Here is a 26,292-nt window from a genome sequence, read left to right on the forward strand (position 1 = left end):
GGTCTGGTTTCTTAGCAGAAAATGAGGAGCACAGAGCGGTGTGGCAATGAGGGTAAAGGAATTGATGGGAGGGGTCCTGGGTCCCCCAAAGAATAAGAATATAGATATGGGAGTTCATGGTATTAGGAGTTAATGGTTTGGGGTCTGGGATTCCCCAATAGAATGGAGGAGGGCACTGAGAGGATGAGGTCTGAGGAACTGGAAGCCTGGATTCTGAGGAGGAGTTCAGATAGATGGGCGGCTGTGGAGAGGCACTTGGGGCTTGGAATTCTCGCAGGAAATGGCAGATCCAGAGGGACGGGTTGCTTAGAGGATTTGGGGACTCTGGTGATAGGCGTCTGGGATTGGAGTGTTGGGGTTGGTTGCGGGCAGGGATGAGAATTAGAGACAGAGTGGAATTCGAGAGTACTTGAGCAGGGCTCTGGATCTGTAGTGGGGTTCGGGGTCTCACACACCACCAGAATGCCGGGGCTCAGGAGCTGGATGGAGAATGGGGGCCCAGGAAGGACTCAGGCAGGGCAGCGCGGCGCTCTTATTGGCCAAGTGCTGCACTAATGCCTCCGGCCCCCGCCCCCTCTCCGCGCTGTCCCCAACTGTCACGCTTCTCCTGCGTTTGTCTACAGTTGTCACCGATATCCCTGGGCTGGCACCGCCTCCCGGCAGCACCCCTGCCCTTTGGATGCTTCCATTGGCTGAGACTGAGCTGTCTATCTTCCTCCCCTGTTGCTAAAGTGAGAGAATGCGCTCATTGGCTGACGAGGCAAATTAATTGTAAATTTGGCCCGCCCCCCCTCTATCATTCCTTTCTGACCTTCTCGGGAGACCTAAGAATTCCACAGCTCTTCCTATTGACTGCAGATGCTGTCTCTCACCTCCCAAATAGACGTCACTATCTGTCAGCTGACCTCCGCCTACTCCTCTTTTCATTGGCTCCCTTTCTGCCGTTCCTGGTAGCCAGGCCCGCCTCTTCTCGCACAGCACCCGCCTCCTTCCGCGGTCATTCACTCTTCAGCCATCTTTATTGGCCAGGAGGTTCAGCTTCCCGCTTTTCTATTAGTTACTTCTTTCGTTCCACCGCCTCCTGCTGTCACTCGCCCCCTCAATTGGTCTTATAAGCCTCCGCCTTCTTCGTTTCCTCTTTCCAAATTACCCACCCACTTCCCACCGCAGACCCTACCCACCCTTCCAACGATTGGCAGAAACCCGGTTCCCTCTCTCCTATTATTCGTCCAAGCCTTCTGACGAGGCGGGAGAAAAAAGGAGCGCGATGGGGCGGCCCGCGCGCAGGCGTAAAACGCCGAAACGCAGTCCGCTTAGCCGGCGCTGGGGCATGTGCGCAGGCGCGAGATTCGCTGCTCGCCCTAAGCTGGAGGGAGGGGGCGGCGGCGAGAGAGCGCGAGAGGTGAGAGGGCGCGAGCGAGACCCCGGCGCTTGGCGCCCCAGGCCCCTGCCCCGCCTCCGCGCGCCCGGCAGCCGCTCGTGCGCCGCCTGTGGCCCCGGCGCGCGCCGGGCCGCGCCCTTCGCCCTCTCCCCTTCCTGGGCGGGCGGCGCGGAGCGGCCTGAGGGGCGGCGCCTTCTGCGGCCGCCCCGGCGGGGGGATGTGAGGGCCGGCCCGCGGCCATGGAGACGGGCCCGGCGCCCCTGGTGGCCCCGCCGCGCCGTCATGGCGCCCCCGCGGCCCCCTCGCCTCCACCTCGCGGCTCCCGGGCTGGGCCCGTCGTGGTGGTGGCTTCGGGGCCGCCAGTGACCACGGCCACTTCGGCCCCGGTCACCCTCGTGGCCCCCGGGGAGGCGCAGCCCGCCTGGGTACCGGAATCGACCCAGACCTCGGACCCGGCCCCAGCCCCTGCCCCGACGGTTACAGGCAGCACGGTGGTGGTGCTGACTCTGGAGGCCTCACACGAAGCCCCGAGGGCGCCGGTCTCCCCCGGCCCGGAGCCCCTCGTGCCCGCGGCAATGGCAGGAGCCGAGAGGTCGATGGCTCTGGCCCCAGAGGCAGACTCTCCGAAGACGAGGGAGGCTAGAACCTCACCCGCCTCTGGACCAGGTACCCCCACCGGGACTCCCACCAGGACCCTTTCCAGAACGACTCCTGGGGCCCTCTCCGCCAAACCCCCGCTTGCCCCCAAGCCGGGAACCACAGTGGCCTCAGGAATGACTGCACGTGCTGCAGCAGTGACAACAGGACAGGTGACAAGTGGACATGGAGCTGCAGCAACCACATCAGCATCAACAGAACAGGCTCCAGAGGACCCCTCGGGGCCTGGTACAGGCCCTCCAGGGACATGTGAGCCTCTGGTGGCGGTCGTGACGGTGACCCCCGCCCAGGAGCCTGCTGAAAACTCTCAGGACTTAGGCTCCACGTCCAGCCTAGGACCGGGCATCTCTGGGCCTCGAGGGCAGGCCCCGGACACTCTGAGCTACTTGGACTCCGTGAGCCTCATGTCTGGGACCTTGGAGTCCTTGGCGGATGATGTGAGCTCCATGGGCTCAGACTCGGAGATAAATGGGCTGGCCCTGCGCAAGACTGACAAGTATGGCTTCCTTGGGGGCAGCCAGTATTCAGGCAGCCTGTGAGTATCCAGTGGGCACCCAGTGGGACTGCTTCAGGAAAGCAGATGTTGGGGGAGGGGGTATTGATACACCTTGCCCAGACTCTGGCAGCCCAGCCCCCTCTAAGGATCCGGAGGGTGATTAGCATGAGTGAGATTCTTGGCGACCCCCATCATGCCTAGAGCATCCTGAGGTGTCTGTGGCACTTGAATGTTAGTGAAAGTTTCAAACCAGGTGTCAGGTGTTCTGAGTTTGAGTCTAAGCCTTGCCTGTGGTGTGTTTATGTGCGCTTGAGGTAGTGTCTTCCCCATTTCTGTGCCTCAGATTCCTTGTCTATGAAGTGAAAGGTTGAATGAGATGATTGCCATCGTACCAGCTCTTCGATGTGAAGCTCCAGCTATGGGCAGGATATGCAGGAGGGTTGGCTGGGCAGGGGTTCTGGTAGAGATCTTTGGTACCTTGGGGGAAAGAGTCTGGGAGGGATGCAGGCATCTCCCCTCCACCATAGCCCTAGGTCTGATGGGGTGGTGGGGTGGGGAAGGCTGGTTGATGGAGGGGAGACCCTGAAGGCTGGGCCCCTCTGCGAAACAAAGAAGGGCAGTCTTATGTTTTCACTGAAGGAAAGGGGGTGGGGGAGGCCTCTTCACCATTTCCTCATCTCCCTGGCCTGGCTTACTCTTTCCTAGTTCCCTCCAGGGGCCTGAGTCACTCCTGAGGTGGGGGTGTGATCTTCTTTGACTTCTTCCTTTTCTCTCTCTGGATCCTGCCCATGGTTCCTGTACCCTTTAATCTGCTGGTCAGTTCAGCCAACAGCATCACCTGAGCACCCAGGTGCCGGGTCCTGTGTTGGGTGCTAAGGATGACATAGTTGTTTCAAGGCGCTCATCATCCCGAGGGAGAAACAAATCCTTAAACAGTTGATTTTAAGATGTTAGTTAGCTTTAGCCTAGAGATCATCACAGGATTTTGTGATCACCTAGGGAAGAGATCTTTTGCCCAGTCTGAGAATTCAGCTGAAGCTGATCTGTATCGTGAAGAATGAGTAGAATTTAGTCAGGGCTGTGCTTGTTGGGGCGGCGCGGGGGGTGGGGGGACCTGCGTGGTGTTGGGGGGAAGCCCTGTGGGAGGGTATTCTAGGCAGGGTTTATAACCCAACAAAAAATTTGAAAACATTCGAGCACCAACGTTTGTGATCCTATGAGGGGAAGGCAATTGAAGTCTGACGCTGGTGCTTTCCCATGCAGGAAGGATGCATTGTTGTACCCAATTTATAGGTGAAGAAACAGGATTACTGCACTTGAGAGAATTGTCCCCCTCAAATAATCCAGATCTGTGTGACCAACGGCTCTCTCCTCAATACCATGCTACTCTAAGGAACTTGGATTGAATTGGATGTTACTGAGCCCCTCTTGTGTGCCAGGCACCAAGCTGGATGCTATTACTCTGCTTTGTAATTTTGTTCCTCTAAAATCCATCTTCCATGGTGGAGGATCTACTTCTGAGGCAAGGCTGAGTGGGGCACGTTACCTTAACAGCTTTTAGCGGCTCCTCACTGGCCACAGGAGTAACGTCCCAGTGCTTTTTAGCCTGCATATAGACTCCTTATTACCTGGCTCTGCCAGCCTCTCTGGTTTTCTCTCCCACCACTCCTCACCATGCACTTAACGCTATGATCCTGTTGAACTGATTGTAGTCTCTCCCCCTTCATATTCAGGCTGTCCCACCTGCCAGGAATGCCTTTCTCCCCCTTCTTTTCCTGCTAAGTTCTACTCATGACTCACCTCAGATGCCCCCTCCTCCTGGAAGCCTTCTTTGATATCCACTGCCCCTACTCCAGTTAGGTGCCTTTTCTGTATGTTTTTGTTACTTCATTTCCCGTACCATTTTGCAATTATATCCCCTGCTAGTTTGTGACCTTCTTGAGAGCAGGAGAGGTAGTTTATTCTTTCTAGTCCTTAGTAGAGTTTGGAACTGACTTACGATAGAGATTAATGAGAGATGGTCTCTGTTTAAGGAGCTTCTAGGACAAAACAAACTAATATTTAATGAGCCCTTCCATTTAACAGTCTTTCATACACAGTTTCTCAACAGTCATCTCATAACTTTCTGATGTAGGTGGTGACATCCCTTTTTACAGATAAGGAAGAGACTCAGGTTATCACTTGCCAAGACTCTACAACTTCTAAGGGACAGACTGGGATTTGAGTTCAGGTCTGTCTGGAAACCCAAGCTTGCTCTTCCATTCCACTCACCTCGTGGTTCTAGCTCCTTACAAGTAACTGTTTCAAGACTGATGCGGCATCTTGAGTGTGAAGCTCTGACAGATCAGTGGGCACACAGTTCAAGGAAAGCTTCATTTGCCTGGGAATCTGGGGTGATTTCAGGGAGGAGGAGGTAGAGGGACATGCAGATGGCCCAAGGGATCTCAAGAGTCTAATAGGAAATTCAGATGGTTGCTTCTAAGGAGACAGAGAAGTATATTTGTTCCGTATTTTATTTTATGGATAATAATTGCTATTACTTACTGAGCCCCTGGTATATGTTATCTCATATAACCTCTCAGGTAGATGTTGTTTTTCTCGCCATCTTACAGATGAGGAAATTGAGGCTTAGTGGAATTAAGTGACTTGCCCAAGGTCATGCAATGAATAAGTGGTAAGGCTAGAACTTGGATCCAGGTCTAATGCAGACTGTGGCTTTTAAATATTCTGTACTGTCTCCCCAAACGTGTGTCAGAAATGGGATTCGAACACACCTCTGTATAGAAATCCAATATGAGAACACAAGCTCTGTACACAGATTCCTTCCAAAGAGAAGTCCTTTCAGTGTGATGAACTAGGGCCTTGGATGGCCAAGTGGCCAGACATCTGATGTGTGGTAGCTCACAAAATGCTTTTATGTCAGTCTCATTTGAGCCTGGGGAGGTTGCTTGCCTCAGTTCCCCCAGCAATCCAGGTTTTATTTTGCTGCTACTGACCCCTTCCATGCTCCCTCCATCCTTCAGAGAGAGCTCCATTCCTGTGGATGTGGCTCGGCAGCGGGAGCTCAAGTGGCTGGAGATGTTCAGTAACTGGGATAAGTGGCTGTCACGGCGTTTCCAGAAGGTTTGAAAAGGCTGAGTGGTGGGCAAGGCAGGGCAATGGACACGGGGGGAGGGGGGGAGGGGGGAAGGGTGGGCTCATGTGCTCCAGGGAAGCCCAGGAGCACGAGAGTATCTGCTTTCTGGACCGTGTTGGGGGCAGGTGGTACATGGGCCTGGGGGGAAGAGTAGCTTGAGAGATAGAAGGCCACACCAGGTCCAGTGGAGTGAAGCCTCTGAGATTTGGGAGGAGTGTCCCAGGGAGCCTGAGGACTGCTCGGGAGAGCTTGGAGGCTGTGCCAACCCCTGAAGCTGTCCTTGCCTGCCACTCTGCCTTAGGTGAAGCTGCGCTGCCGGAAGGGGATCCCCTCCTCCCTCAGAGCCAAGGCCTGGCAGTACCTGTCCAATAGCAAGGAACTTCTGGAGCAAAACCCGGGCAAGTTTGAGGTGCGTCCAGAATGTGGGGGCATGTGACAGTGTCTGTGTGAAAGGTGTCATCAATTTCCCCAGATCTGGAGATAATCCCTGCTGTCCCACTGCAGGAGCTGGAACGGGCTCCGGGGGACCCCAAGTGGCTGGATGTGATTGAGAAGGACCTGCACCGCCAGTTCCCTTTCCATGAGATGTTTGCTGCTCGAGGAGGGCATGGGTGAGGTGGCCTGACCATGTGGGTCAGTCAGCAAACATTTGTTGAAGGCTCCAGTTGGATACAGGACTGGGTTGAAAGCAGTTCTTGCCCTCTAGGCCTTCTAGAAGAGTGGTCCTTAATGGATTGAGTGTCAAGCCATATTGAAGAAAGTGTCCTGGTGGGGAGACTCTGACTCCGGGTGGGGAGTGAGTTGGGCTGTTGGGAAGGGGGAAGGGGAGGCACATCAAGGGCTCATTGAAGAGGTTGCATTTGAACTGGGTTTTGAAGGATAGATGGGGCAGGTTTTTTTCTGGCTGGGGGTTTATATGAGCTGTGTCTGGGCAGTGGGGTTGGGTAGAGATGTGGCTGGAAAAGCAGTTTAGGGCCAGGTCACCAAGGGCCCTTAAATGCTGTTCCAAAGCACTTGGATTTTTGTTCTGTATGCCAGGCTTCCTCAAGGTGTAGAGATACCGCTCCCTAGTAGTATGCAAGATGGTGGTTCTTAGATGAACATTTTTTATCAATAAGTTCATCCTTTCAGCAAATATTTATTGAGTATCTGCTATCTGCCTGGCACTTTTCTAGTCACAGATAACAGCAGTGAACAAAAGACAAAACTCCTGTCCTTGTGAGGCTTATTATATTCTAGTGGGAATAGACAATAAATAAAATAAAGGAAGGTATGTTGCATGTGAAATGATGGTAAGTATTAAAGAGGAGTTTAAAGCAAGAAAGGGGAATAGAGAATGTGAGTGGAGATGGGTTATAAGTGACCTGATCTGACTTGTGTTTTAAAAGGAACATTCTGGCTGCTGTGCTGAGAATAGACTCTAAGGAGACAGGAGCAGAAGCAGAGAGACCAGTCAGGAGACTCTTTCCATAATCCAGGAGAGGGATGATGATAGATAGACCAGGATGGTAGCAGTGGAACTATGGGGAAAAGCGGTTGGATTCTGGATATACTTTGAAGGTAGAGCCAAAAGGATTTGCCAATGGATTAGATGTGGAGTGTGAGAGAGAGGAGTTAAGGGTGACTCTTAAGGTTCTTGGCCTGAGAAACTAGAAGAATGTAGTTGCTATGTACTGATACAGATGGGGAAAACTGGAGGAAAAGTAGGTTTGGGGAGTATATCAGGAGCTCAGTTTTGGATCATGAGTTCGAAATGCTTAATGGACATCCAGATGGAGATGTCAAGTAAGTTGAATGTAAGATATAAACAAGTCTGGATTTCGAGGAGAGGTTTAAACTGGAGATAAATTGGAAATGGAGAATTGTCAGCCTCTAGATGGGACTAAATCTCACCCGTGGGACTGGATGAGGTCATCAAGGCAGTAAGTGTAGATATGAAAGGAGACTCAAATATTGAGCTTGCAGCTCCAGCATTTCAAGAATGGGAAGATGAGAAGGAACCAGTAAAGGAGGCTGGAAGGAAAAGCTAGAGAGGTAGAAGGAAAACAAGGAGATTGTGATTCCAGGAAGCAAAGCAAAGAGGGGTTTCAGGATCAGCTGTACGAAATGCTGCTGATGGGTCAAGTCAAATCTGCAAATTGATCTCTGGACTTAGCATTGTGGAGGTCATTGGTGACTTAGGTAAAAGCAATTTTGTGTGGAGCAGTGGGTTAAAGCCTGACTGGAGAATGGGAGGAAAAACCTTGAAGACAGTGAGTGTATACTCCGGAGGAGTTTTACTGAATAGGTAGGGAAAGAAATGGTGTGGTATTTGGAGGGGAAAGTGGGGTCAAGAGACTTTTTTAAGCTAGAGGAAATAACAGATGTTGGTTTGCCAATGAGAATGATCTAGTAGAGAGAGAAAAATTGATGATGCAGGAGAGATGGGAAGGTTGCTGGAGTGATAACCTGTGTAAGTGAGAGGTGATGGGATCAAGTGCCCAGGTGGAAAGGCTGTGGTTGGCCAGGATCACAGACAGTTCACCATAGCAATGGGAGAAGGCAGGCGCACAGAAGCAGGCAGGTGGGTGAATGTAGCTTGAGAGCTTGTAGAAGTTACATGTTTATTTTAATATGTATTTGGTAAAATAACTAGTATATGAAACCTGTCATTTTGTGGATGCTCTTGCAAAGTGGAGAAAAAATATTAAGTAAATAATAGTAGGGGTGGTATATAGCACAAATGAAGATCACACTTCAATGTCTGAATTTTGGGAAACACTATTATAAGCACGGTCAGGAGTATGTGGGTGACTGGAGGCAGGGAGAGGATCTGGGAGGTCAGAACTATTTTCTGGGTAAGAGATGAAGGTCTGAGCTGTGAAGTGACTGTGGAGGAGGAGAGAGGAAACAGACATGAATGAAAATCAGGATGTGGTATTGATAAGACTTGGTGATTAGCTATGGGGAGTGAAGGAAGACACTCGGTTTATTGATATGAGGCTGAGTGGATGGAATTCCCAGACACAACGACAGGGCCCCCCTCAAGGAAGAGGAGCAGGTGTAGGGCAGAGATTTTATTCTTTTGGGTGAAGAGACAAGAGAAAGGTCTGAGGAACAGCTGGCTTCCCAAGCCTTCACCAAGAACAAGGGCCCTTGGACATGCTTGGGGGGAACTGACAAAATCCAGTGAGACAGATAAGGCAGGCCCTGCCCTGGGAGAGCTCCTGCTCTGGGGTGATAAAAGTATTCAGACAGTGTTAGAGGAGGGCTGATGCTGTGGATATTGAATGCTTCCTGGAGAAGAGGACCTTCAAGGTTTATGAGATGGTGGCAGATGAAGGAGGGAGAGAGCACACAGCCTTTGGGAATGGGTAGGGAGCATGTGGGGTGTGCTGGCAAGGGTGGAATACTGGAGCCTCGAATGCTTTGATTATGGTGTGAGTCTTTGGCTTAAGCTTGATAGGCAGGACTGGGAAGGTGGATGGAGGTGTGTGGTGGTAAAGCTCTGAGGTTAATCTGGGACTGGATCTGGGAGGGGTCTGAGCTGGGGCTGGGGCGGGGTGCAGGTTTAGTTTGGGTCAGAGAACTCCCACCTCCTGTGACTGCCCTCATGGTCTTTCCCAATACCCACAGGCAACAGGACCTGTATCGAATCCTGAAGGCCTACACTATCTACCGGCCTGACGAGGGCTACTGCCAGGCCCAGGCCCCAGTGGCTGCAGTGCTGCTCATGCACATGCCTGCTGAGGTCAGCAGACTCTGGTCCTGGTTGGGGAGGGGCTGGGAAGATCTTGGCCTACACTGGTGATGGGGGAGCTCTCTGCTTACTGTTTCTCAGGCCTCATCCCTCCTTTCTTGTTCTTGCCTTTCTCAGCAAGCCTTTTGGTGCCTGGTGCAAATCTGCGACAAGTACCTCCCCGGTTACTACAGTGCAGGGCTGGTGAGTGTCTAGAGACTGGGTGCAACTGGGGCAGTGACTTTTACCCAAGGTCCTTGTCCTGCCCAATCCTGTGTCCTTCTGTCCCTCTCCTCTGGGCCTCTCCCACTGAGGTGAGGATCCCCTACCAGGGCCATTTCTATCCCAGGTGGGTACAGCAGGCATCTTTTCATGGCTCGTCCCATTTCCAGGAGGCCATTCAGCTGGATGGAGAGATCTTTTTTGCACTGTTGCGCCGGGCCTCCCCACTAGCACATCGGCACCTGCGGCGGCAACGCATTGACCCCGTGCTCTACATGACAGAATGGTTCATGTGCATCTTTGCCCGCACCCTGCCCTGGGCTTCAGTGCTGCGTGTCTGGGATATGTTCTTCTGTGAAGGTACTTCTGTAGCCATTCAGGCTGTGAGGGGACTGGGGTTTCCATGCGGGCTGCTAGAGGGTGGCCCCCTGACACTGTTGGGCCTTGGCTTCACTGTAAGCCGGCTGGGGGGCTAGAGAAACTGAGGTCTGGTCTTGGCTCTGCCACCAACCCAGAGTCTGCTCTCCCTCCCCGGAACCTGAAACCCATGGCAGCTCATTTCCCTTCTTGGGGCCTCAGTTTCCTCATCTGTAAAGTTGGCAGTAGACAGGGATGACAGCTATGAGTCCCTTCTAAATGGGACCGGCTGAGATCTCAGGCCTGGTCACCCATGCTGTCTTCTCTCTGATCCTGCAGGCGTCAAGATCATCTTCCGGGTGGCCCTGGTGCTGCTGCGGCACACGCTGGGCTCAGTGGAGAAGCTGCGCTCCTGCCAAGGCATGTATGAAACCATGGAGCAGCTGCGCAACCTGCCCCAACAGTGCATGCAGGAGGACTTCCTGGTGCATGAGGTAGGCTCTGGCCTTAGCACACTTCACACCTGCTTCAGCCCATCCCCATCCCCATCCTCATCTTCATTCTGGTACTCATTTCTTCTCCATCTAGGTGACCACCCTCCCAGTGACAGAAGCACTGATTGAGCGAGAGAATGCAGCCCAGCTCAAGAAGTGGCGGGAGACCCGAGGGGAGCTGCAATATCGACCCTCACGGCGACTACATGGCTCCCGGGCCATCCATGAGGAGCGCCGGAGGCAGCAGCCACCCCTTGGCCCCTCCTCCAGCCTCCTTAGCCTCCCTGGTCTCAAGAGCCGTGGCTCCCGGGCAGCTGGAGGGGCCCCCTCCCCACCTCCTCCTGCCCGCAGGGCCAGTGCTGGGCCTGCCCCAGGGCCTGTGGTCACTGCTGAGGGACTGCATCCATCCCTTCCTTCGCCTACTGGCAATAGCACCCCACTGGGTCCCAGCAAGGAGACTCGGAGGCAGGAGAAGGAGCGGCAGAAACAGGAAAAGGAACGTGAGAAGGAGCGGCAGAAACAGGAGAAAGAGCGGGAGAAACAGGAGAAGGAACGGCAGAAGCAGGAGAAGGAGCGGCAGAAGCAAGAGAAGGAGCGACAGAAGCAAGAGAAGAAGGCCCAAGGCAGGAAGCTTTCGCTGCGTCGAAAGGCAGATGGGTCCCCCGCCCCCCAGGATGGTGGGGACAGGTCCTTGGCATCTGAGGCCCGGCAGGATGCTTACTTCTGACCTCTGCCCTGGGGCTGGACTGCATGGCCCCCTTCCTCCCTCAGCCAAGAGCAGGCCTGGCCTGGGGTGCTGCCTTCAGCTCCCTTGCCATGCTGTCCGTCTTTCTGAGGGGAGTGGCTTGATTCCCCATCTCCTTGCCAGCTGCTGATCCCTGCACAGCCAGGACAGTTGGAGTGCATGGGGCAGCTGCATTTCCCTGGGGCAGCCGTGAACAAGTCTAGAGCCCCTCACCTCCAGTTAGGCCCAGCTTGGGTCTCTGTCACTCCTGCCCCAATTCCCTCTGGGGTCCCTTCCCAGGTGCTGTCCTGATTGGCCTTTTGTCACTACAGGGTGACTCTTGGCTATGGGTGTCAGCAGTTTTCAGATTCTCACACTCCAGTTTGCTCCTCTTACCCATGAAGTGGAGCTGGGTTCCTTTTTCCCTTCTTCAGTCCTGCCTGTCTCCCCCACTTCCTGGCTGGGGGCTAAGGCTCTCCTCATTCTATTTTTGACATCTCTGTGTTATTGATATACAGAGGACCTGGTTGGCCCAGGGTGGGGGTGCTCATTTTATCTTCTGTCCTTTGGTTCTCCTGCAGTGTTCTTGCACTCTGGTTTATTTAAGGGGGGACATGCACTGGAACAGGAAATGTCCCTCACTTCCCACCCACCACCCTCCTTGCTCTCCTTCCTCTTCACCCACCTTCCTCTGTATTCTCAGGCCTCCCCTGCTTTGTCTCACCAGGGTCCTCACCTTTCACCTATTCCCTTCCAACCCTCCAGCCTCTTATCTGGGTAAGGGGCCTGAGCTCCAGGGGGTGGAACCCAATGTTTACATTCTCTTCTGTCTCTGCCCCCACCCTGTGTGGCGCTTTGAGGAACCAGAAAAGAACCTGCTGTTGTACCTGGGCCTGTCTCCTGCTTTGTTATTTGATGACAGGGGTTAGAATAAGGACTAGGGAGGGACAGAGTGAGCCAGAACCTGGGTGTCTACTGAAGCAGCTGGCTGGTCTTGGCAGGTAGGTGCCTCTTGACCTTTGATCCATCTCTCAGTCACTCATCAACAAACAATGGTTAGGCTCCTGCTTCACCTTTACCTGGGATCTGCTGCCTCCATTGTTACTGGCCTGGAATCCTCTGCACACCACCTGCAGTGCCCGGAACTCCTTCCCAAAACGCTCGTGCAACTCCTGGAAGCCGGAGGGGGCACTCAGGGTGGCTAGAAAGCCATAGTCCTCTGTGAGTGAGCTGGGCTCTTGGCCAGCAGCCTGGCACAGCTCCTGGTATTGGGCCTCCAGGGCAGGTAGCAGCACAGCCAGCTGCCTCCAGCTCACCACTTGGAGCCAGGCTCCAAGTTCTTCCTGATTTTTTGCTGTTTGTAGACCCGCCCACCTTCTGTGCCCTCTACCCTGGGAGTCAGGATGGTAAAGGCATAGGGTTCTGTGGCCCCACGGCATGGCTCCACCTGGTAGTTCTCCAAGAGGATGAGGCCTAGGGGTGTGCGGTTTGGTGCTCCAGGTAGAAGAGATTTTCCCGAAGGATGAACGAGCAGTACTGGTAGTGGCATTTCAGGTCCACTCATTTAGCAAGATGCCTTCTTGGTTTGGAGCCTGTGCTCTGTACTCACGGAAGACACTGAGCACAGACTTTCGGTGCAGTTTCATAGTAGTCCAATCTGGGAGGAAATCCTGCGGGCAGTAAAGAGGGGAAGGTCTGTCTTGTTACCCAGGGGATGCCCATGCTGCCCTCCTCTGGCTCCAGTAGGCTCCTCCTGGGCACAGCCTTAGCCTAGTGGGAGTCAGACTCTGTGTCCTCAGGAGCTGGAGGTCCTGTCCCCGCAGCACTGGGACCCACTCCTCCCATCTCCCAACCCCAGCTCTGCCCCTTGCGCCAGATAACCTGGGCAGACGATGCTGGGCTGGGGCCGTTTGCTAAGAGGAAGGCTTTATCCTGCGGCTTTGGTTCAAGAAAGAGAGGCACTGTTGCCCTTCTCCAGGCCTACCTGATGGCACAAGGGGCTTCTGGCCTGGGTAGTGGGCACAGGTATCACTGCCACTCTCCAGTGATGGCTCTTCCCATCTCAGAACTGGGAATCCAGGGGCTTGGCGCGGGGTAAATGACTTTCCCTGGGTCCTAAAGGGAGCTGGTTTCGGAAAGTGTCCCAAGAGCAGTCGGAGGCCTCCAGGCGGGCCATCAGGAGAGCCGGGCTTCCCTCAGGGAGAAGAGCAAGGCGGCACTTCGGACCGGGAGAGGGCACACAACTGGACGCTAAGAGTGGTAAGGGAGGATTTCTGATGAGATGGTGATGGGCGCAGAGCCCTTGGCCAGTCACCTTTGATGACTCAACACTAGAAAGGGAAACTAGAGCAGTAGCCCACTGGTTACTCGGACTTTGCTCCTCCATCGTGACCCGGGGTGTCACTTTAAGTAGAGCGTTCCACTTTCACCCCAGAGCCTCTACTGCTGTAAGAGGGAATCGAAGCCACTTCCGGATACTCCTCTCTTCCGATCGTGGTCTAGACGTTCACACGTCCCCTCTTCTCGCCATTGTGGCCCCACACGGGTCACGTCACTTCTGGGAGGGAGGTGTTTCTTCGCCCACCACCCCGGCTCATCGCGCACTTCCGCCCGCTCTTCCAGTTAGTCCTCTAACCCGAGTGAAGCCACTTCCGGCGCCCGCCGCAGTTCTCTTCCGGGTGATGGCGGTGGGTGGCCCGGATGTAGCCCTGGTGAAAGCATCTTTCCTTTTGTTACCCCGCCTCCCGTGGATCCTTAGGTGAGCGCGTACCGGTGGCTCTGCTGCCTCCCTGGTTTGTACACATAGCCAGGGACAGTTAGGAGTCACCCCGTGGAGTTGGGAATTCGGCATGGGGAGGAGCAGGGCGAACAGGGCGCCAGGTCCTGCGTCCGCCCGGGCCCCGCGGGCTCTGAGGGAGCCGGGAGTAGAGAAGTGGGTGTCGCCCGGCGGAGCCCCGTCGCGCCCAGGACTGCGGCGTCCGGAAATGGGGATAGTCACGTGGGGGAGCCTGTCTCCTTTCGTCAGGGGTCGGGGCGCCCATGGGGAGCTCTTGCGCGCGTCCGCCTCTCCTTCCCCTCCCCAGCAACTCTTTCACATGGCAAAACAAGTCCCGGGAGCCTCCTGACTGCTAACATCCCTTTTGGCCCCTGATTCTGTGCTTCCTCCCCTCTCAAACTGGATATAGTACCAGGTGAAATATCTCTTGTGCTAGGGGCCCTCTCTCGGTGAGTATCCTAGCCCAGTTCCCTTAATCTGCTCCCTTTCCCTCGGCTCAGCTTGGGGAAGGCCCCTCTGTCCAGTCATGCCAAAGAGGAAAGTGACCTTCCAAGGCGTGGGAGATGAGGATGATGAGGATGAAATCGGTGTCCCTAAGAAGAAGGTGAGGGGGCTAGACTCCTGCGTTCTGGGGAGAGAAAATGAGGGGAGAAAAAAGGAACTAGAAACCAGAAGAAGAAAAAAGCTGGAGGAACAAAGAAAGGGTGGAAAAGGCTAGCTTTTCTGTGTTCTCTGAGAAATGGGTTTGGAGGATTTTCAGTTTCAGTCCAGATGCTAGACTGTTTTGAGGAATAGCCACTAACGTGCATCTCTCGACTTGCTGGCTCCTGCTCACAGCTGGTGGACCCTGTGGCTGGGGCAGGGGGTCCTGGGAGCCGCTTCAAAGGCAAACACTCTTTGGACAGCGATGAGGAGGAGGATGAGGAGGAAGGTTCCAGCAAATATGACATCCTGGCCTCAGAGGATGTGGAAGGTGAGCTGTACCCAAGAATTGACTCTCTGCTGAAGGAACAAATGGGAGTTTTGGAGGATATGTGGTGAGGGAGGCTCCTCTTTTTTGCATGCCTAGCGTGGGACACCTGTGTCTTTGATGCAGGTCAGGAAGCAGCCACACTCTCCAGTGAGGGAGGTGTGCGGATCACACCCTTCAACCTGCAGGAAGAGATGGAGGAAGGCCACTTTGATGCTGATGGCAACTACTTCCTGAACCGGGATGCTCAGATCCGAGATAGCTGGCTGGACAACATTGACTGGGTGTGGCCCAGGGGCTGGCATGGCTGGGGCCTGGAGGCAGCAAGTGTGCTGGCCTTGCGTTCTGCTGGCAGTTTGTAGGAAATAAATCCTCCTATTCTCACATTACAGGTGAAGATCAGGGAGCGGCCACCTGATCAGCACCCACTGTCAGACTCAGAGGAAGAGGACAGCCTGGGCCAGACACCAATGAGTGCCCAAGCTCTCCTGGAGGGCCTTTTGGAGCTGCTGTTGCCAAGGGAGACGGTGGCTGGGGCACTGAGGCGTCTAGGGGCCCGAGGAGGAAGCAAAGGGGGCAGCAAAGGGCCTGGGCGGCCCAGTTCCCCCCAGCGCCTGGACCGGCTGTCTGGGTTGGCTGACCAGATGGTGGCCCGGGGCAACCTTGGTGTATATCAGGAGACAAGGGAACGGTTGGCCATGCGGCTGAAGGCATTGGGGTGCTGGACCCAGGGAGCCCCTGACCCCACACCCCCACCCTCTCTTGACATGTTTGCTGAGGAAGTGGCAGAGGAAGAGCTGGAGACCCCAACCACTGCCCAGAGAGGAGGTAAGGTTGAAGGGCCGAGGAAGGGTGTTGTGGGCAGGGGGCAGGGCACTTAAGGCCCAAATGGCTTTGCCTCTTATCTTAGAAGCAGAGTCGCCTGGAGATGGTCTGGTGGATGTGATGTGGGAGTATAAGTGGGAGAACACAGGGGATGCTGAGCTGTACGGGCCGTTCACCAGCACCCAGATGCAGGTAAGCCCCTTCTACTTTGTTCGGCCTCTTCTTTCCCTCCCTTATGCTGTCAGTTCTCTCCCAGCTCTGCCCTCTCTTCCTGTAGACCTGGGTGAATGAAGGCTACTTCCCGGATGGTGTTTATTGCCGGAAGCTGGACCCGCCCGGTGGACAGTTCTACAACTCCAAACGTATTGACTTTGATCTCTACACCTGAGGCTGCTGAGGGCCCGGTTTGGTGGCCCCTTCTTTCCTGGACTCTGTGGAGGAGGCCCCACGTGCCTCAGGCAGTGAGGATATTGGGGGCCACTTTTCAGTCAATTTTCCTTTCCCAATAAAAGCCTTTAGTTGTGTATTATGGCCTTGGCTGTGCTGAGGGCCAAAAGCCTTCTTCACAGCTCCTGTGGACTCACCTCCATCCTTGAGTGTTTCCTCGTGAAGTTCCTCCTTGGGAGTTTCTGTTCCTTTGAACCACTTCACCTTTGTTTACTGCCTATGGGCAGAGCCAGGGCTGTCAGGTGGCCTGTGGTCTCTCCACCTGGACTCTGCTCGTCATCTAAAAATCCTTCAATTCACCTGAGGTTCTCCGATATCCTCTGGGGGTTCCTGTGTTGCTATTCTGAGGTCTTTAGACTTTTAGGACCTTAGAGTCTCTTTCTTTGCAGCCAGTACAGCATAGAGCCCCGGAAATGGAGATTTTAGGCCTGGAAGGGCTGGGACATCTGTTAGGGGTAAGCAGGAAGCCTGCTGTTCACTACCTCTCCACTGTCTCTAGCTCTTTCAGTGAAGTGCAGACTCAGCGTTAGCACTTGAAGGATCCTCCAAGGCCACCTGGGCTAACCATGCATTGAACAGGCACAGAGAGGGGCAGTGCCTCGCTGGAGGTCACACAGTGAATCAGAGGGCTGGCCCAGACCCAATGGGCTCCCTTCCCAGACCTTTCTTGGCACCAGGCCTTTTCTGCCTGGCTTTTGAGGCCCTGAAGCTTAGATTTCTTGGCTCCCACAGTGTGCCTGGCACAGAGTTAGTGCATTGAGGGAACTGAGGTAACTGGGCTGGTCCCCTTCCAGGAATTCAGAGTCTGGTGGCAATTGGCAGGGAGACAGACAGGTATAATTGTATAGTCTGGACCTAACGCTCCCCTACCTCCCACCAGTGCTGCTGCCAGTATGCCTCTCCTCACTGGCACCAAGTTAAGTTCATTCTTCCACTTTCCCATCTTGGCTGTCCCTTGGAATCTCGTGGGGAGCTGTAAAATTACTCCTCAGAAATTCCAAATGAATTGGTCTAGATAGTGGCCTGGTGGTTGGGTCTTTTAAAAGCCCCCAAGTGTTTCCAGTGTTTGGCCAGGTGGAGAACCACTGGGCCTGACTCCCATGACTGAGGTTCCACCTGGGGAGAGGGGCTGTTTCCTGGACATTGCTGTGGTAGCAGAGCTGAGCATGTATGTGGCCAGGGCTCTGGGGAAGTCTGTTTGTTATAGGAGCCAGAGCTGTGGGACACATGGGAGCGCCAGAGTGGAAGGAGCCAGGCTGGGAACTAGGAAAGACTTGGGGGCAGGGTGGGGATATTTGATTCTCTGTGAGGTCTCCCACCTTATGTATAATTAGGCCCACTCTAGTGCTAGTCCAGACCTGGTTTTCATTGATTCTTAAGATGCCTTCGGTTGTTAAGATATCTTACTTTGTGTGTCACTAAGAAAGAAAAGCCCACCAATTACAAATATAAGATGTCATTGATTAAAAGGTACAACATTCTGATTTCAGAAATGTTCAGCACTGAAAAGCAGATCTCTTAGGACCAGTAAAATACAGTGTTCACCTTTGTGTCTGCAGTGACTGACTCATGGGAGGTGCCTCGTGTTTGTTGAATAGATGGAAGCCAAGGGGGCAGTTCCCCTGCATGTCCCATAGGCACCCCAGGTTCCACCTATCCAAAGCTGACCTCACTTTCTCATAGTCTCCTGTGTTCATCTCCCTCATGGTACCCTGTGTGTGCAGAGTAATGGCCCCCAAAGACGTCCATGTCCTCAACCTCAGAACCTGTGAATATGTGACCTTACATGGCAAAAGAGACTTCACAGATGGGATTAAATCAATGATTTTGAGATGGTGGGATCATCCTGGATTATTGAGGTAGGCCCAATGTAATCACAAGGATCCTATAAAGTAAAAGGGAGTCAAGAGGGTCAAAGTGAGAGAGGGAGGTGAAGATGTTGCTGTTGGCTTTGAAGATAGAAGAAAGGGCCATGTCCCGGGGAATGCAGTGGCCTGTAGAAGCTGGGAAAAGCAAAAAACTGATTCTTCCCAGAGCCTCCAGAAAGAAATGCAGGCTCACTGAGGATTTTAGCCCAGTGAAAATCATTTTGGACTTCTGACCTCTAGAGCGTTAAGATAATAAAGTTGTGTTGTTTTAAGCCACTAAGTTTATGGTCATTTGTTAACAGCCCCAATAGGAAACTAACACGGACCCCATCCAGCTGAATGCCTCTCCCCCTCATGAACATCATTAAGTTCTCTGCATGTGGCCATGTCCCCATCTCAAGTCCCTATCAGCATTTAACTCCCTTGCCTTTTCTTAAGCTGTATGTATATATATGTGTATGTACATGTATATAATTTTTATTAAGTAAGCTTTTTGTGTTTTACAATAGTTCTGTAGATTTGCAGAAAACTTACAAAACTAGTCCAGAGAATTCACCCAGTTTCCCCTATTGTCAGCATCTTTCAGTGGTACATTCATTACAGCTAAAAAGCAATATTATACTGTTTTTAAGCAGCTTTATTGAGATATAACCCACCAGTGGTTTTCAGTGCGGCCATCACTACAATCTAATTTTAGAACATTTTTGTCTATCCTAAAAGAAACTCTACCCGTTAGCAGTCCCTCCCTGTTGCTCCCCAGCCCCCCTTACCTTCCAGACTCTGGCAACCACTAACCTCCTCCCTGGCTCTGTAGATTTGCCATTTCTGGGCATTTCGTACAAATGGAATCGTAACGATATGTGCTCTTTTGTGTCTTATGTGTCTGCTTCTACTTCGCATGTTTTCAAGATTCATCCATGTAACATGTAGCAATACTTTATTCTTTTTTGTTGTTGAGTAATATTCCATTGTATGGATACATGGTGTATTACTATTAACTAAACCTCATACTTTATTTGGATTTTACTAATTTTTCCCTAATGTCCTTTTCATGTTTCAGAATCCCTTCTAGAATACTACATTACATTTAATTGTCATGTCTCCTTACCTTCCTTGGTTTCTCAGACTTGTTTTTGCTGACCTTCACAGTTTTGAGAAGTACTGGTTGGGTATTTAGTAAAATATTCCTAAAATTTGGGCTCGTTTGGTATTTTTCTCATGATTAGATTTGGACTATATGTGTTTGGGAGGAAGACCACAGAGGTGAAGTCCTTTGCCTTTTGCTGAAAACCTTTAATGGCTCCCCGTTGCCCTTAAGATAAAATGCAAAAGCTTGAAGCTGACTGAGAAGGTCTTCCGTGGGCCAGTCTGAGCCAGCCCCTTCAGCTCCACGTCTGCCTTGCTTTCCTTTTCGCTTCTGTCTCCCTACTCCAGGCTCCACCCTGCTCCCAGAACAGGGCAGATCATTGCTCTTCTCCAGGGCTGGCCAGTGATGCCTTTCTCTCTTTTCCGTCTATCTGGGAAAGACCAATTAACGGATCTGTTGTGACTTGGCTGTAGGCCTCCCTTTTCCTAAACTCTTCCTCACCCCCACTCCCAGCTTCCAGGCTGGTCATCGTTTCTTCCGGTGCCCAATAGCACCGATGTCTGACACACCTAGAGCAGTTTCTCCTGGATCTGTCTCCATCAGTTAGCCGGAGGCAGGGGATCAGTGTTGATGAATGAGTAGGGAATGAGCCAATTTTTTCCTGTTCCTGTGTGTCAGGGGGACAATCCCTTCCTGAGCCAGACTGGAAACTGGGGGCCTGTGGGGCTGTTTCTCTTTGCTGCCCCAGAAGGGGTGAGGTGTGACCTGGATGGGCAGCATACAGTTGTCTAGACCCAAGAGTCTCTCAGAGGGCGGGGCTGAGGGTCATTAGAGTCTTTCTAACTCCTGGGGGTGTCACTGAGCCAGGGGAAAATTTATAGAAGGGGCCCGAGGACAAAGCTGCAGATGTCATCACTGCATCCAGGATACCAGACCCTCTGAAATGCAGCCTCTTGCCTTTGGCAGGCCATTTTCCAGAAGAGAAGCAGGAGTGGGGAAGGGGAGTCTGGGCGCTCCTGGTTGAGGCCTGGGGTGCCACACTCTGCCCTGGACATCTGGTGGGGTCCTGGGGGAGACGAGGAATGTGGGGGAGCCCAGAAAGGGGTCAAAATAAATGAAGGGTCAGGCTCCACAAAGCCTGTGGACTTTGGGGGTGTCTTATGCCTTTGACACATCTGCTGCCCCTTGCAGACCCACCCAGCTGGCTTGATGACTCTTTGCGTAGTCACTAAACCCCAGACTCCCAGGCAGCGGGCAGACCTGAGACTGGCAGCTTGCTTTCCACTCTCTTCCAGCCAGAACCAAGCTGGAACCCTGCAGATGTCCAGCTCTTCCTGATGCTGAGACTCAAGAGGAATTTCATGCAAGTGAATTTAGAAGCAGATGTTTTGTTCAGGGCCCAAGACAGGATAATGTTCAAGTCAGTAGTTATTTCAGAACAACCCATGGAGGCCGGGCTGCCCTTTGGTCCTTTTCAGCCCTTCCCCAAGGTCAAGGGTGTGCTCTTCAGTGGTAGGTTCCGTGGCTCCCAGACCACCTCAGCCTCCTCTGGGTGTCTGTCCCAGCACACATCTCCAGTTGGCTGGCTGCAGGCTGCTGCTACCCTGTCCCTACCAGACCCCTGTTCTCCAAGAGGCTTGTCTGGCCCAGCCTGCCCTTTATGTAAACCACTTCTATCTGCATAAACACTGCGAGTGACAAGCCTGTAACATCCAGCTGCAAACGCTGATGCTGTTTGAGATTTGTTCCGGCAGCCTCTGGTTTTCCTGTTCTGATGCTATCATCCTTGCTCTCACTTTCCTGTTCCCCACCCACTACCTGACATATCTCTGCCCTGCTGCTCTCAGTGGTGTCAGGCTCTACAGCTCCAAGGCCCGGTTTTGGACAGATTTCTCTGTCTCAATCTCTTCATACTTGCTTGGAAACAATGTGAGCATTTACCTTCTGGCCTAAGGCACTGCTGCCTCTTATTAGCCTAGTCTTCCCAGGCTTAAGACATAGTACCCTCTCTATTTGACAAAGAGAAGAGGAGGCAACTGGAATGTCTTAAGTATCTAAACAAGTTAAGAATGTTATGTTTAATTTTCCAGACTACCTACTATTTCGTTACATATTTTCTCCATTTTGCTGATGAGAAAAACGAGGCTGAGAGGTGAGGCAAAGTAACCTGCCCAATGTCACACAGCTTGAAAGTTGTAAAGTCAGGATTTGAACCCAGGTCTGTGTGGTTCTAAAGTCCAGCCAGAATTTTTGGTGAAATGTCTGTTACTACTTTTGCCTATTTTTAAAATTGGGTCTTATTATTGAGTTGTGAGAGAACTTTATACATTCCAGATACAAGTCTTTTGTCAGATGCATATTTTGCAAATATTTTCTCTCAGGCTGTAGCTTGTCTTTTCGTTTTTTTAAATCAGCGTATTTCGAAGAGCAAAAGTTTTAAATTTAGAGGCCAGTCTGGTGGTACAGCAGTTTTCTCACGTTCTGCTTCGGCAGCCCAGGGTTTGCTGGTGCACATCCCGGGTGTGGACCTATGCGTCGCTTGTCAAGCCATGCTGTGGCAGGCATCCTACATATAAAGTAGCAGAAGATGGGCATGGATGTTAGCTCAGGGCCAGTCTTCCTCAGCGAAAAAGAAGAGGATTGGAGGCAGATGTTAGATTAGGGCTAATTGTGCCCCCCTGAAAAAAAGTTTTAAATTTTAATCAAGTTCAATTTGTTGATTATTATAGTTTGTACTTTTTGTGTCCTACTTAAGAAAGCTTCATCAAACCCAGGATGACTAAGATTTCCTATGTTTTCTTCCAGAAGTTTTATAGTTTTAGCTCTAACATTTGGGTGTATGATACATTCAAGTCAGCTTTTGTATACAATTCACTTTTTTTGTATATGGCTATCCAATTGTTTCAGCATCATTTGTTGGGAAGATTATCCTTTCCCCCATCAAATTGCCTTGCCACCTTTGCCAAACATCAACTGACCACATATATGTTCCTCTATTTCTTCTTTTTTTAAAAGTTTTTAAAAAATTAATTAATTAATTAATCTTTTTTGAGGAAGATTAGCCCTGAGCTAACATCTGCCGCCAATCCTCCTCTTTTTGCTGAGGAAGACTGGCCCTGAGCTAACATTAGTGCCCATCTTCCTCTTCTTTATATGTGGGACGCCTACCACAGCATAACTTGCCAGGTGGCGCCATGTCCGCACCCGGGATCCGAACCAGTGAACCCCAGGCCGCCGAAGCAGAACGTGCGAACTTAACCGCTGCACCACCAGACCGGCCCTATGTTCATCTATTTCCAAATTATTTATTTCATCCCATTGATTTATATATTTACCTCTACACTGATACCATTATGTTTTGATAACTGTGGCTTTATAGTGAGTCTTGACATCAAATTGTACATCCTCTAACTTTTTTCTTTTTAAAAATTGTTTTGAAGGGTATGGGGGGATGGGTAAAATAAGTGAAGAGGACTAAGAGGTACAAACTTTCTTTTTTTTTTTTTTAAGATTTTATTTTTCCTTTTTCTCCCCAAAGCCCCCCGGTACATAGTTGTATATTCTTTGTTGTGGGTCCTGCTGGTTGTGGCATTTGGGACGCTGCCTCAGCATGGCTTGATGATGCTTACTGGTCTTACCAAGGTGATCATTTTGTAATGTACATAAATATCAAATATTGTATCCCAGAAACTAATGTGGTATTGTATGTCAACTAAATAAATTTAAAAATAAATAAATAAGATGAAATAAATAAAAAAATGTTTTAGGAGCATTAAAAAAATTGTTCTGGCTATGTCCTTGGCATTTCTATATAAATTTTAGAATCAGCTTGTCAATTTCTCAAAAAACGTTTGGATTTGATTGGGATAATGTTAAATCTATGTAGAATTGATATTTATTTATTTATTCTAATAATACTCCTTGATATTATTTATTTCTTCCTTAAATATTTGGTAGAATTGACCAATGGAGCCATCTGTACCTGGAGTTTTCTTTATAGGAAAGTTTTTTTTCCTGAATATTTCCATTTATTACCTCCAGTTTATGAGGAATGTAAAGTTATTCAATTGACTTTGTCAAGGTCACAGCAAAGAAAGGTGAGAAATCTGAGAGTGAATCCTTTCTGCTTCCAAATATTTTGAAAGTCAGCTCATGTAAAGACCAAAAAAATAAAAAACCAAAAACACACTGAAACATCGTATAGAGAAAGATTATTCCTGGGAATAAAAAAGAAAGACTTTGTCTTTCAGTGCCTAGAGGTACATGCTAGTTTCAAAGATAAAGCTTTTATTTTAGGCACAAAATTCAAATTAATTTCATAGGAAGGTTTAACTACAAATTCAGTTTCATTAATTATATGTAAGGCTATTCAAGTGTCCTATTTCTTCTTGAGTAAGTTTGGTAGTTTGTTATTGTTAAGGAATTTGTTCATTTCATCTACGTGGTTGAATTTACTGGCACAACATCGTTCATGAAATTGCTCTCTTAATTTCATTTTGTCTGGTTGCACATTGGATAGTCATTCTCCTGCCTTCTGGCCTCCATTGTTTCAGGTGCAAAGGCAGCATATATCAGTAGTGATGTTTTGCTGTACATAGTGAGCCTTTTTTCATTGCTTCTTTTATGATCTTCTCTTTGTCTTTCAACAGCTGACTACAGTGTGTCTGACTGTGGGTCTCTTTGTATTTATCCTACATGGTATATATTGAGTTTCTTGGCTATGTAGATTAGTTTTTCATCAGATTTGGGAAGATTTGGCCATTGTTTCTTTTTTTTCTTTTCCCTGATAAAGTACTTTATGCTATTAGTTCCTGTGAGGACATATTCTGTGAGCAAAATGGTTAAGGTTAAGATTTTTGTGTCTTAGCCAGACAGTCGTGGGTTTGAATCCTAGTTCTGCCCTTTAGTCACACCATCACTTTGTGTCTCGATTTATGTTCACCAGTTTATTATAAAAGATATTATGAAGGATACAGATGAACAGGCAGATAAAGAAGTACATAGGGCAGTGTCTGGAAGGGTCCTGAGCACAGGAGCTGCTGTCCCCATGAAACTGGGGCATGCCACCCTCCCAGTATATGGATACGTTCACCAACTATGGAAGCTCTACCATTGTTTCTTCAAATATTTTTTCTGCCCTTTTCTTTTTCCTTTCTTACTAAGACTCTTATCATGCTTATATTGGGACATCTGATGTTGTTCCATAGGTCTCTGAGGAAAGACTAATTTTTCTTTGCCTTTTTTCCTCTGTGTTCTTCAGATTGGATAGTTTCTGTTGACCCATCTTCAAGTTCACTGATTCTGTCATCTGTCATCACAAATCTGTTGTTGAGCCCCTCTAGTTAATTTTTTGTTTCAGTTGTTATTGTACTTTTCAACTCCAGAATTCCTTTTTTTCTTTTGCTTTTTTTTTTGCCATTTTAACAATTTTTAAGTATAGAATTCAGTAACATTTAAGTACATGCGCAATGTTGTATAACTATCATCACTGTCCATTTTCAGAAGTTTTTTTTATCATCCCAACAGAAACTCTGTACCTATTAAAGAATAAATCTCCATTCCTTTCTCCCCCAAGCTCCTGGTAACCTTTATTTTTTGTCTTTATGAATTTGCCTATTCTATGTAACTCATATAAACGGAATCATACAATATTTGTCCTTTTGCGTCCAGCTTAGTTCACTTAGCATAACATTTTGAAAGTTCATTTATGTTGCTGTAGGTATCAGAACTTCATTCCTTTTTAAAAAAATGATTTCTATCCCCTTATCAAGATGATCAATTTTTGATTCTTTGTTGACACACTTTCCTTTGAGTCTTTAAATATGGTTTAATTTAGTTATTTGAATATATTTATTTTAGCTGCTTCAAAGTCTTTGTCTGCTAAATCCAACATCTGGGGAGACTCGGTTTCTCCTGATTACTTTTTTTCCTGAATTTGGACAGGATTCCAATGCCCCGTACAGGCTGTTTGCTCATTACTTTTTGTTTGTTTAATGATTTGCCTAGGCGAAACACGTGAAATCTGCCTCTCCTGTGATATGTGGCTACTGATGTCTCCACCTGTTTTTAACAATTCTCATTTTCATTGTTAAGCTTGGGTTCCTGGGAATTACCCTGTGTCTGTGTAGCTTAATCGTCAGCCAATTATTGGATAGAAGTTGTATCAGTCACCTTGAGCCAGTGAGAATTCTGTCCTCTGCCAATGTATCTGAGTGTGGGCAGAAGAGCACAAAGTTCAGGCTGTTTTCAAGTCAGCCCCAGTTTTACTTTTCACTGAGCCCTTTTCAGTCTTCTCTATGCGTGTAGCCCCAGGGTCGGCCAAGAGTATATGAGTAACATGGGCTCTCTCTGCTGTAAATCCATGCAGCCTTGGCTAGGAATATGCTTGCCTCAACCACAACTACAGCATCAGGCTAGTAGAGCCGTTGGCTCTCCTCACTTGCTTGCCACTAAGATGACTACTTCCACTGGCAACATCACTGGGTATGGGCATCATCTGCATCTCCAAGTCAAATGAACCCCTTTCAGCAATGAAGCTACTCGTCCTTAAGGTCTGCCCCACCTTGGCAGAACCTCTGCACCTAATGAGCTGGGAAGTGGGAGAGATGGAGCAGCCCCAAGCAAGAACACCATGGGCTCCCACTGTCCTAACTCAAAGTTGAACAGTTTTCACCCCAATATGCTTCTTGGATTGTGGTATGTGTTTGGTAGATTTCAGAGCACTGAAATGACTGTTTTGTTCAGCTTGATAGTTGCTTTCTGGGAAAAAGATTTGCTGACTTCCTCACTCAACCATAGGTGGAAATCTGCTTTAAATGTTTTGAACTTTGTTCTGGAAAATAGTTACGTTACTTGGCTGAGAAGTTTGGGGGGGTCTTAATGCTGATAAATGAAAAGCATTAATGTACATTGGAGTATATGAGGCAGCCTTTGGTTTAAAATTAATTTGGCCTGAGCTTGTTTTTCTAAAAGAGCCTGACGTGGCCTGTTAAGCCTGCATTGTACATCTGCTTTAAACATTTATTATGTCCCAGAGACAAGAAAGATGCCCTTAAAGATAGGGATGTAGCTTCCCCCCATATCAACATTTCCTTAAGGACAAGTGTCTCTTCCTGGGAACTAAGGATTAGTTAC

At 50.1% G+C, this 26,292-nt stretch overlaps 2 protein-coding genes and 1 long non-coding RNA gene across 6 annotated transcripts; 2 read left to right on the top strand and 1 right to left on the bottom strand.

Moving 5' to 3' along the window:
- The first annotated feature begins 1,319 nt into the window (after positions 1 to 1,319).
- TBC1D10B (TBC1 domain family member 10B) lies at positions 1,320 to 12,076 on the top strand. The gene is made up of 9 exons (XM_008514295.2): positions 1,320 to 2,573; positions 5,558 to 5,657; positions 5,972 to 6,079; positions 6,175 to 6,281; positions 9,286 to 9,400; positions 9,527 to 9,592; positions 9,781 to 9,970; positions 10,307 to 10,461; positions 10,556 to 12,076. The coding sequence occupies exons 1-9, from the start codon at positions 1,621 to 1,623 to the stop codon at positions 11,186 to 11,188; spliced, it is 2,427 nt and encodes an 808-aa protein (XP_008512517.2). The 5' UTR covers positions 1,320 to 1,620; the 3' UTR covers positions 11,189 to 12,076.
- Positions 12,067 to 13,826, bottom strand: LOC139074879 (uncharacterized). Its single transcript, XR_011524759.1, has 2 exons — positions 13,170 to 13,826; positions 12,067 to 12,855 (listed from the first exon to the last, which is right to left on the bottom strand). It is a non-coding gene; the product is annotated as an uncharacterized lncRNA (long non-coding RNA).
- Positions 13,309 to 18,347, top strand: CD2BP2 (CD2 cytoplasmic tail binding protein 2). Of its 4 annotated transcripts, XM_008514292.2 has the most exons (8): positions 13,356 to 13,444; positions 13,808 to 13,943; positions 14,462 to 14,565; positions 14,799 to 14,934; positions 15,058 to 15,215; positions 15,324 to 15,759; positions 15,842 to 15,948; positions 16,034 to 18,347. In XM_008514292.2, the coding sequence occupies exons 3-8, from the start codon at positions 14,488 to 14,490 to the stop codon at positions 16,142 to 16,144; spliced, it is 1,026 nt and encodes a 341-aa protein (XP_008512514.1). In that variant the 5' UTR covers positions 13,356 to 13,444; positions 13,808 to 13,943; positions 14,462 to 14,487; the 3' UTR covers positions 16,145 to 18,347. The 4 variants fall into 4 exon arrangements, with proteins under 4 accessions (XP_070424144.1, XP_008512514.1, XP_008512515.1 ...); XM_070568043.1 differs by lacking the exon at positions 13,808 to 13,943 and having other exon boundaries at positions 13,309 to 13,444; XM_008514293.2 differs by lacking the exon at positions 13,356 to 13,444 and having other exon boundaries at positions 13,875 to 14,376.
- The last annotated feature ends 7,945 nt before the right edge of the window (positions 18,348 to 26,292 follow it).

This window comes from Equus przewalskii, chromosome 12, assembly GCF_037783145.1.
Source record: "Equus przewalskii isolate Varuska chromosome 12, EquPr2, whole genome shotgun sequence".
Taxonomy (NCBI): Eukaryota; Metazoa; Chordata; class Mammalia; order Perissodactyla; family Equidae; genus Equus; species Equus przewalskii.

Coding starts and splice junctions, on each gene's coding strand:
- TBC1D10B (XM_008514295.2), top strand. CDS start 1,621: ATGGAGACGGGCCCGGCGCCCCTGGTGGCCCCGCCGCGCCGTCATGGC. Junction 6,282..9,285: donor GCTGCTCGAGGAGGGCATGG/GTGAGGTGGCCT, acceptor CAATACCCACAG/GCAACAGGACCTGTATCGAA. Junction 9,401..9,526: donor TCATGCACATGCCTGCTGAG/GTCAGCAGACTC, acceptor TGCCTTTCTCAG/CAAGCCTTTTGGTGCCTGGT.
- CD2BP2 (XM_070568043.1), top strand. CDS start 14,488: ATGCCAAAGAGGAAAGTGACCTTCCAAGGCGTGGGAGATGAGGATGAT. Junction 14,566..14,798: donor TCGGTGTCCCTAAGAAGAAG/GTGAGGGGGCTA, acceptor TCCTGCTCACAG/CTGGTGGACCCTGTGGCTGG. Junction 14,935..15,057: donor GGCCTCAGAGGATGTGGAAG/GTGAGCTGTACC, acceptor TCTTTGATGCAG/GTCAGGAAGCAGCCACACTC.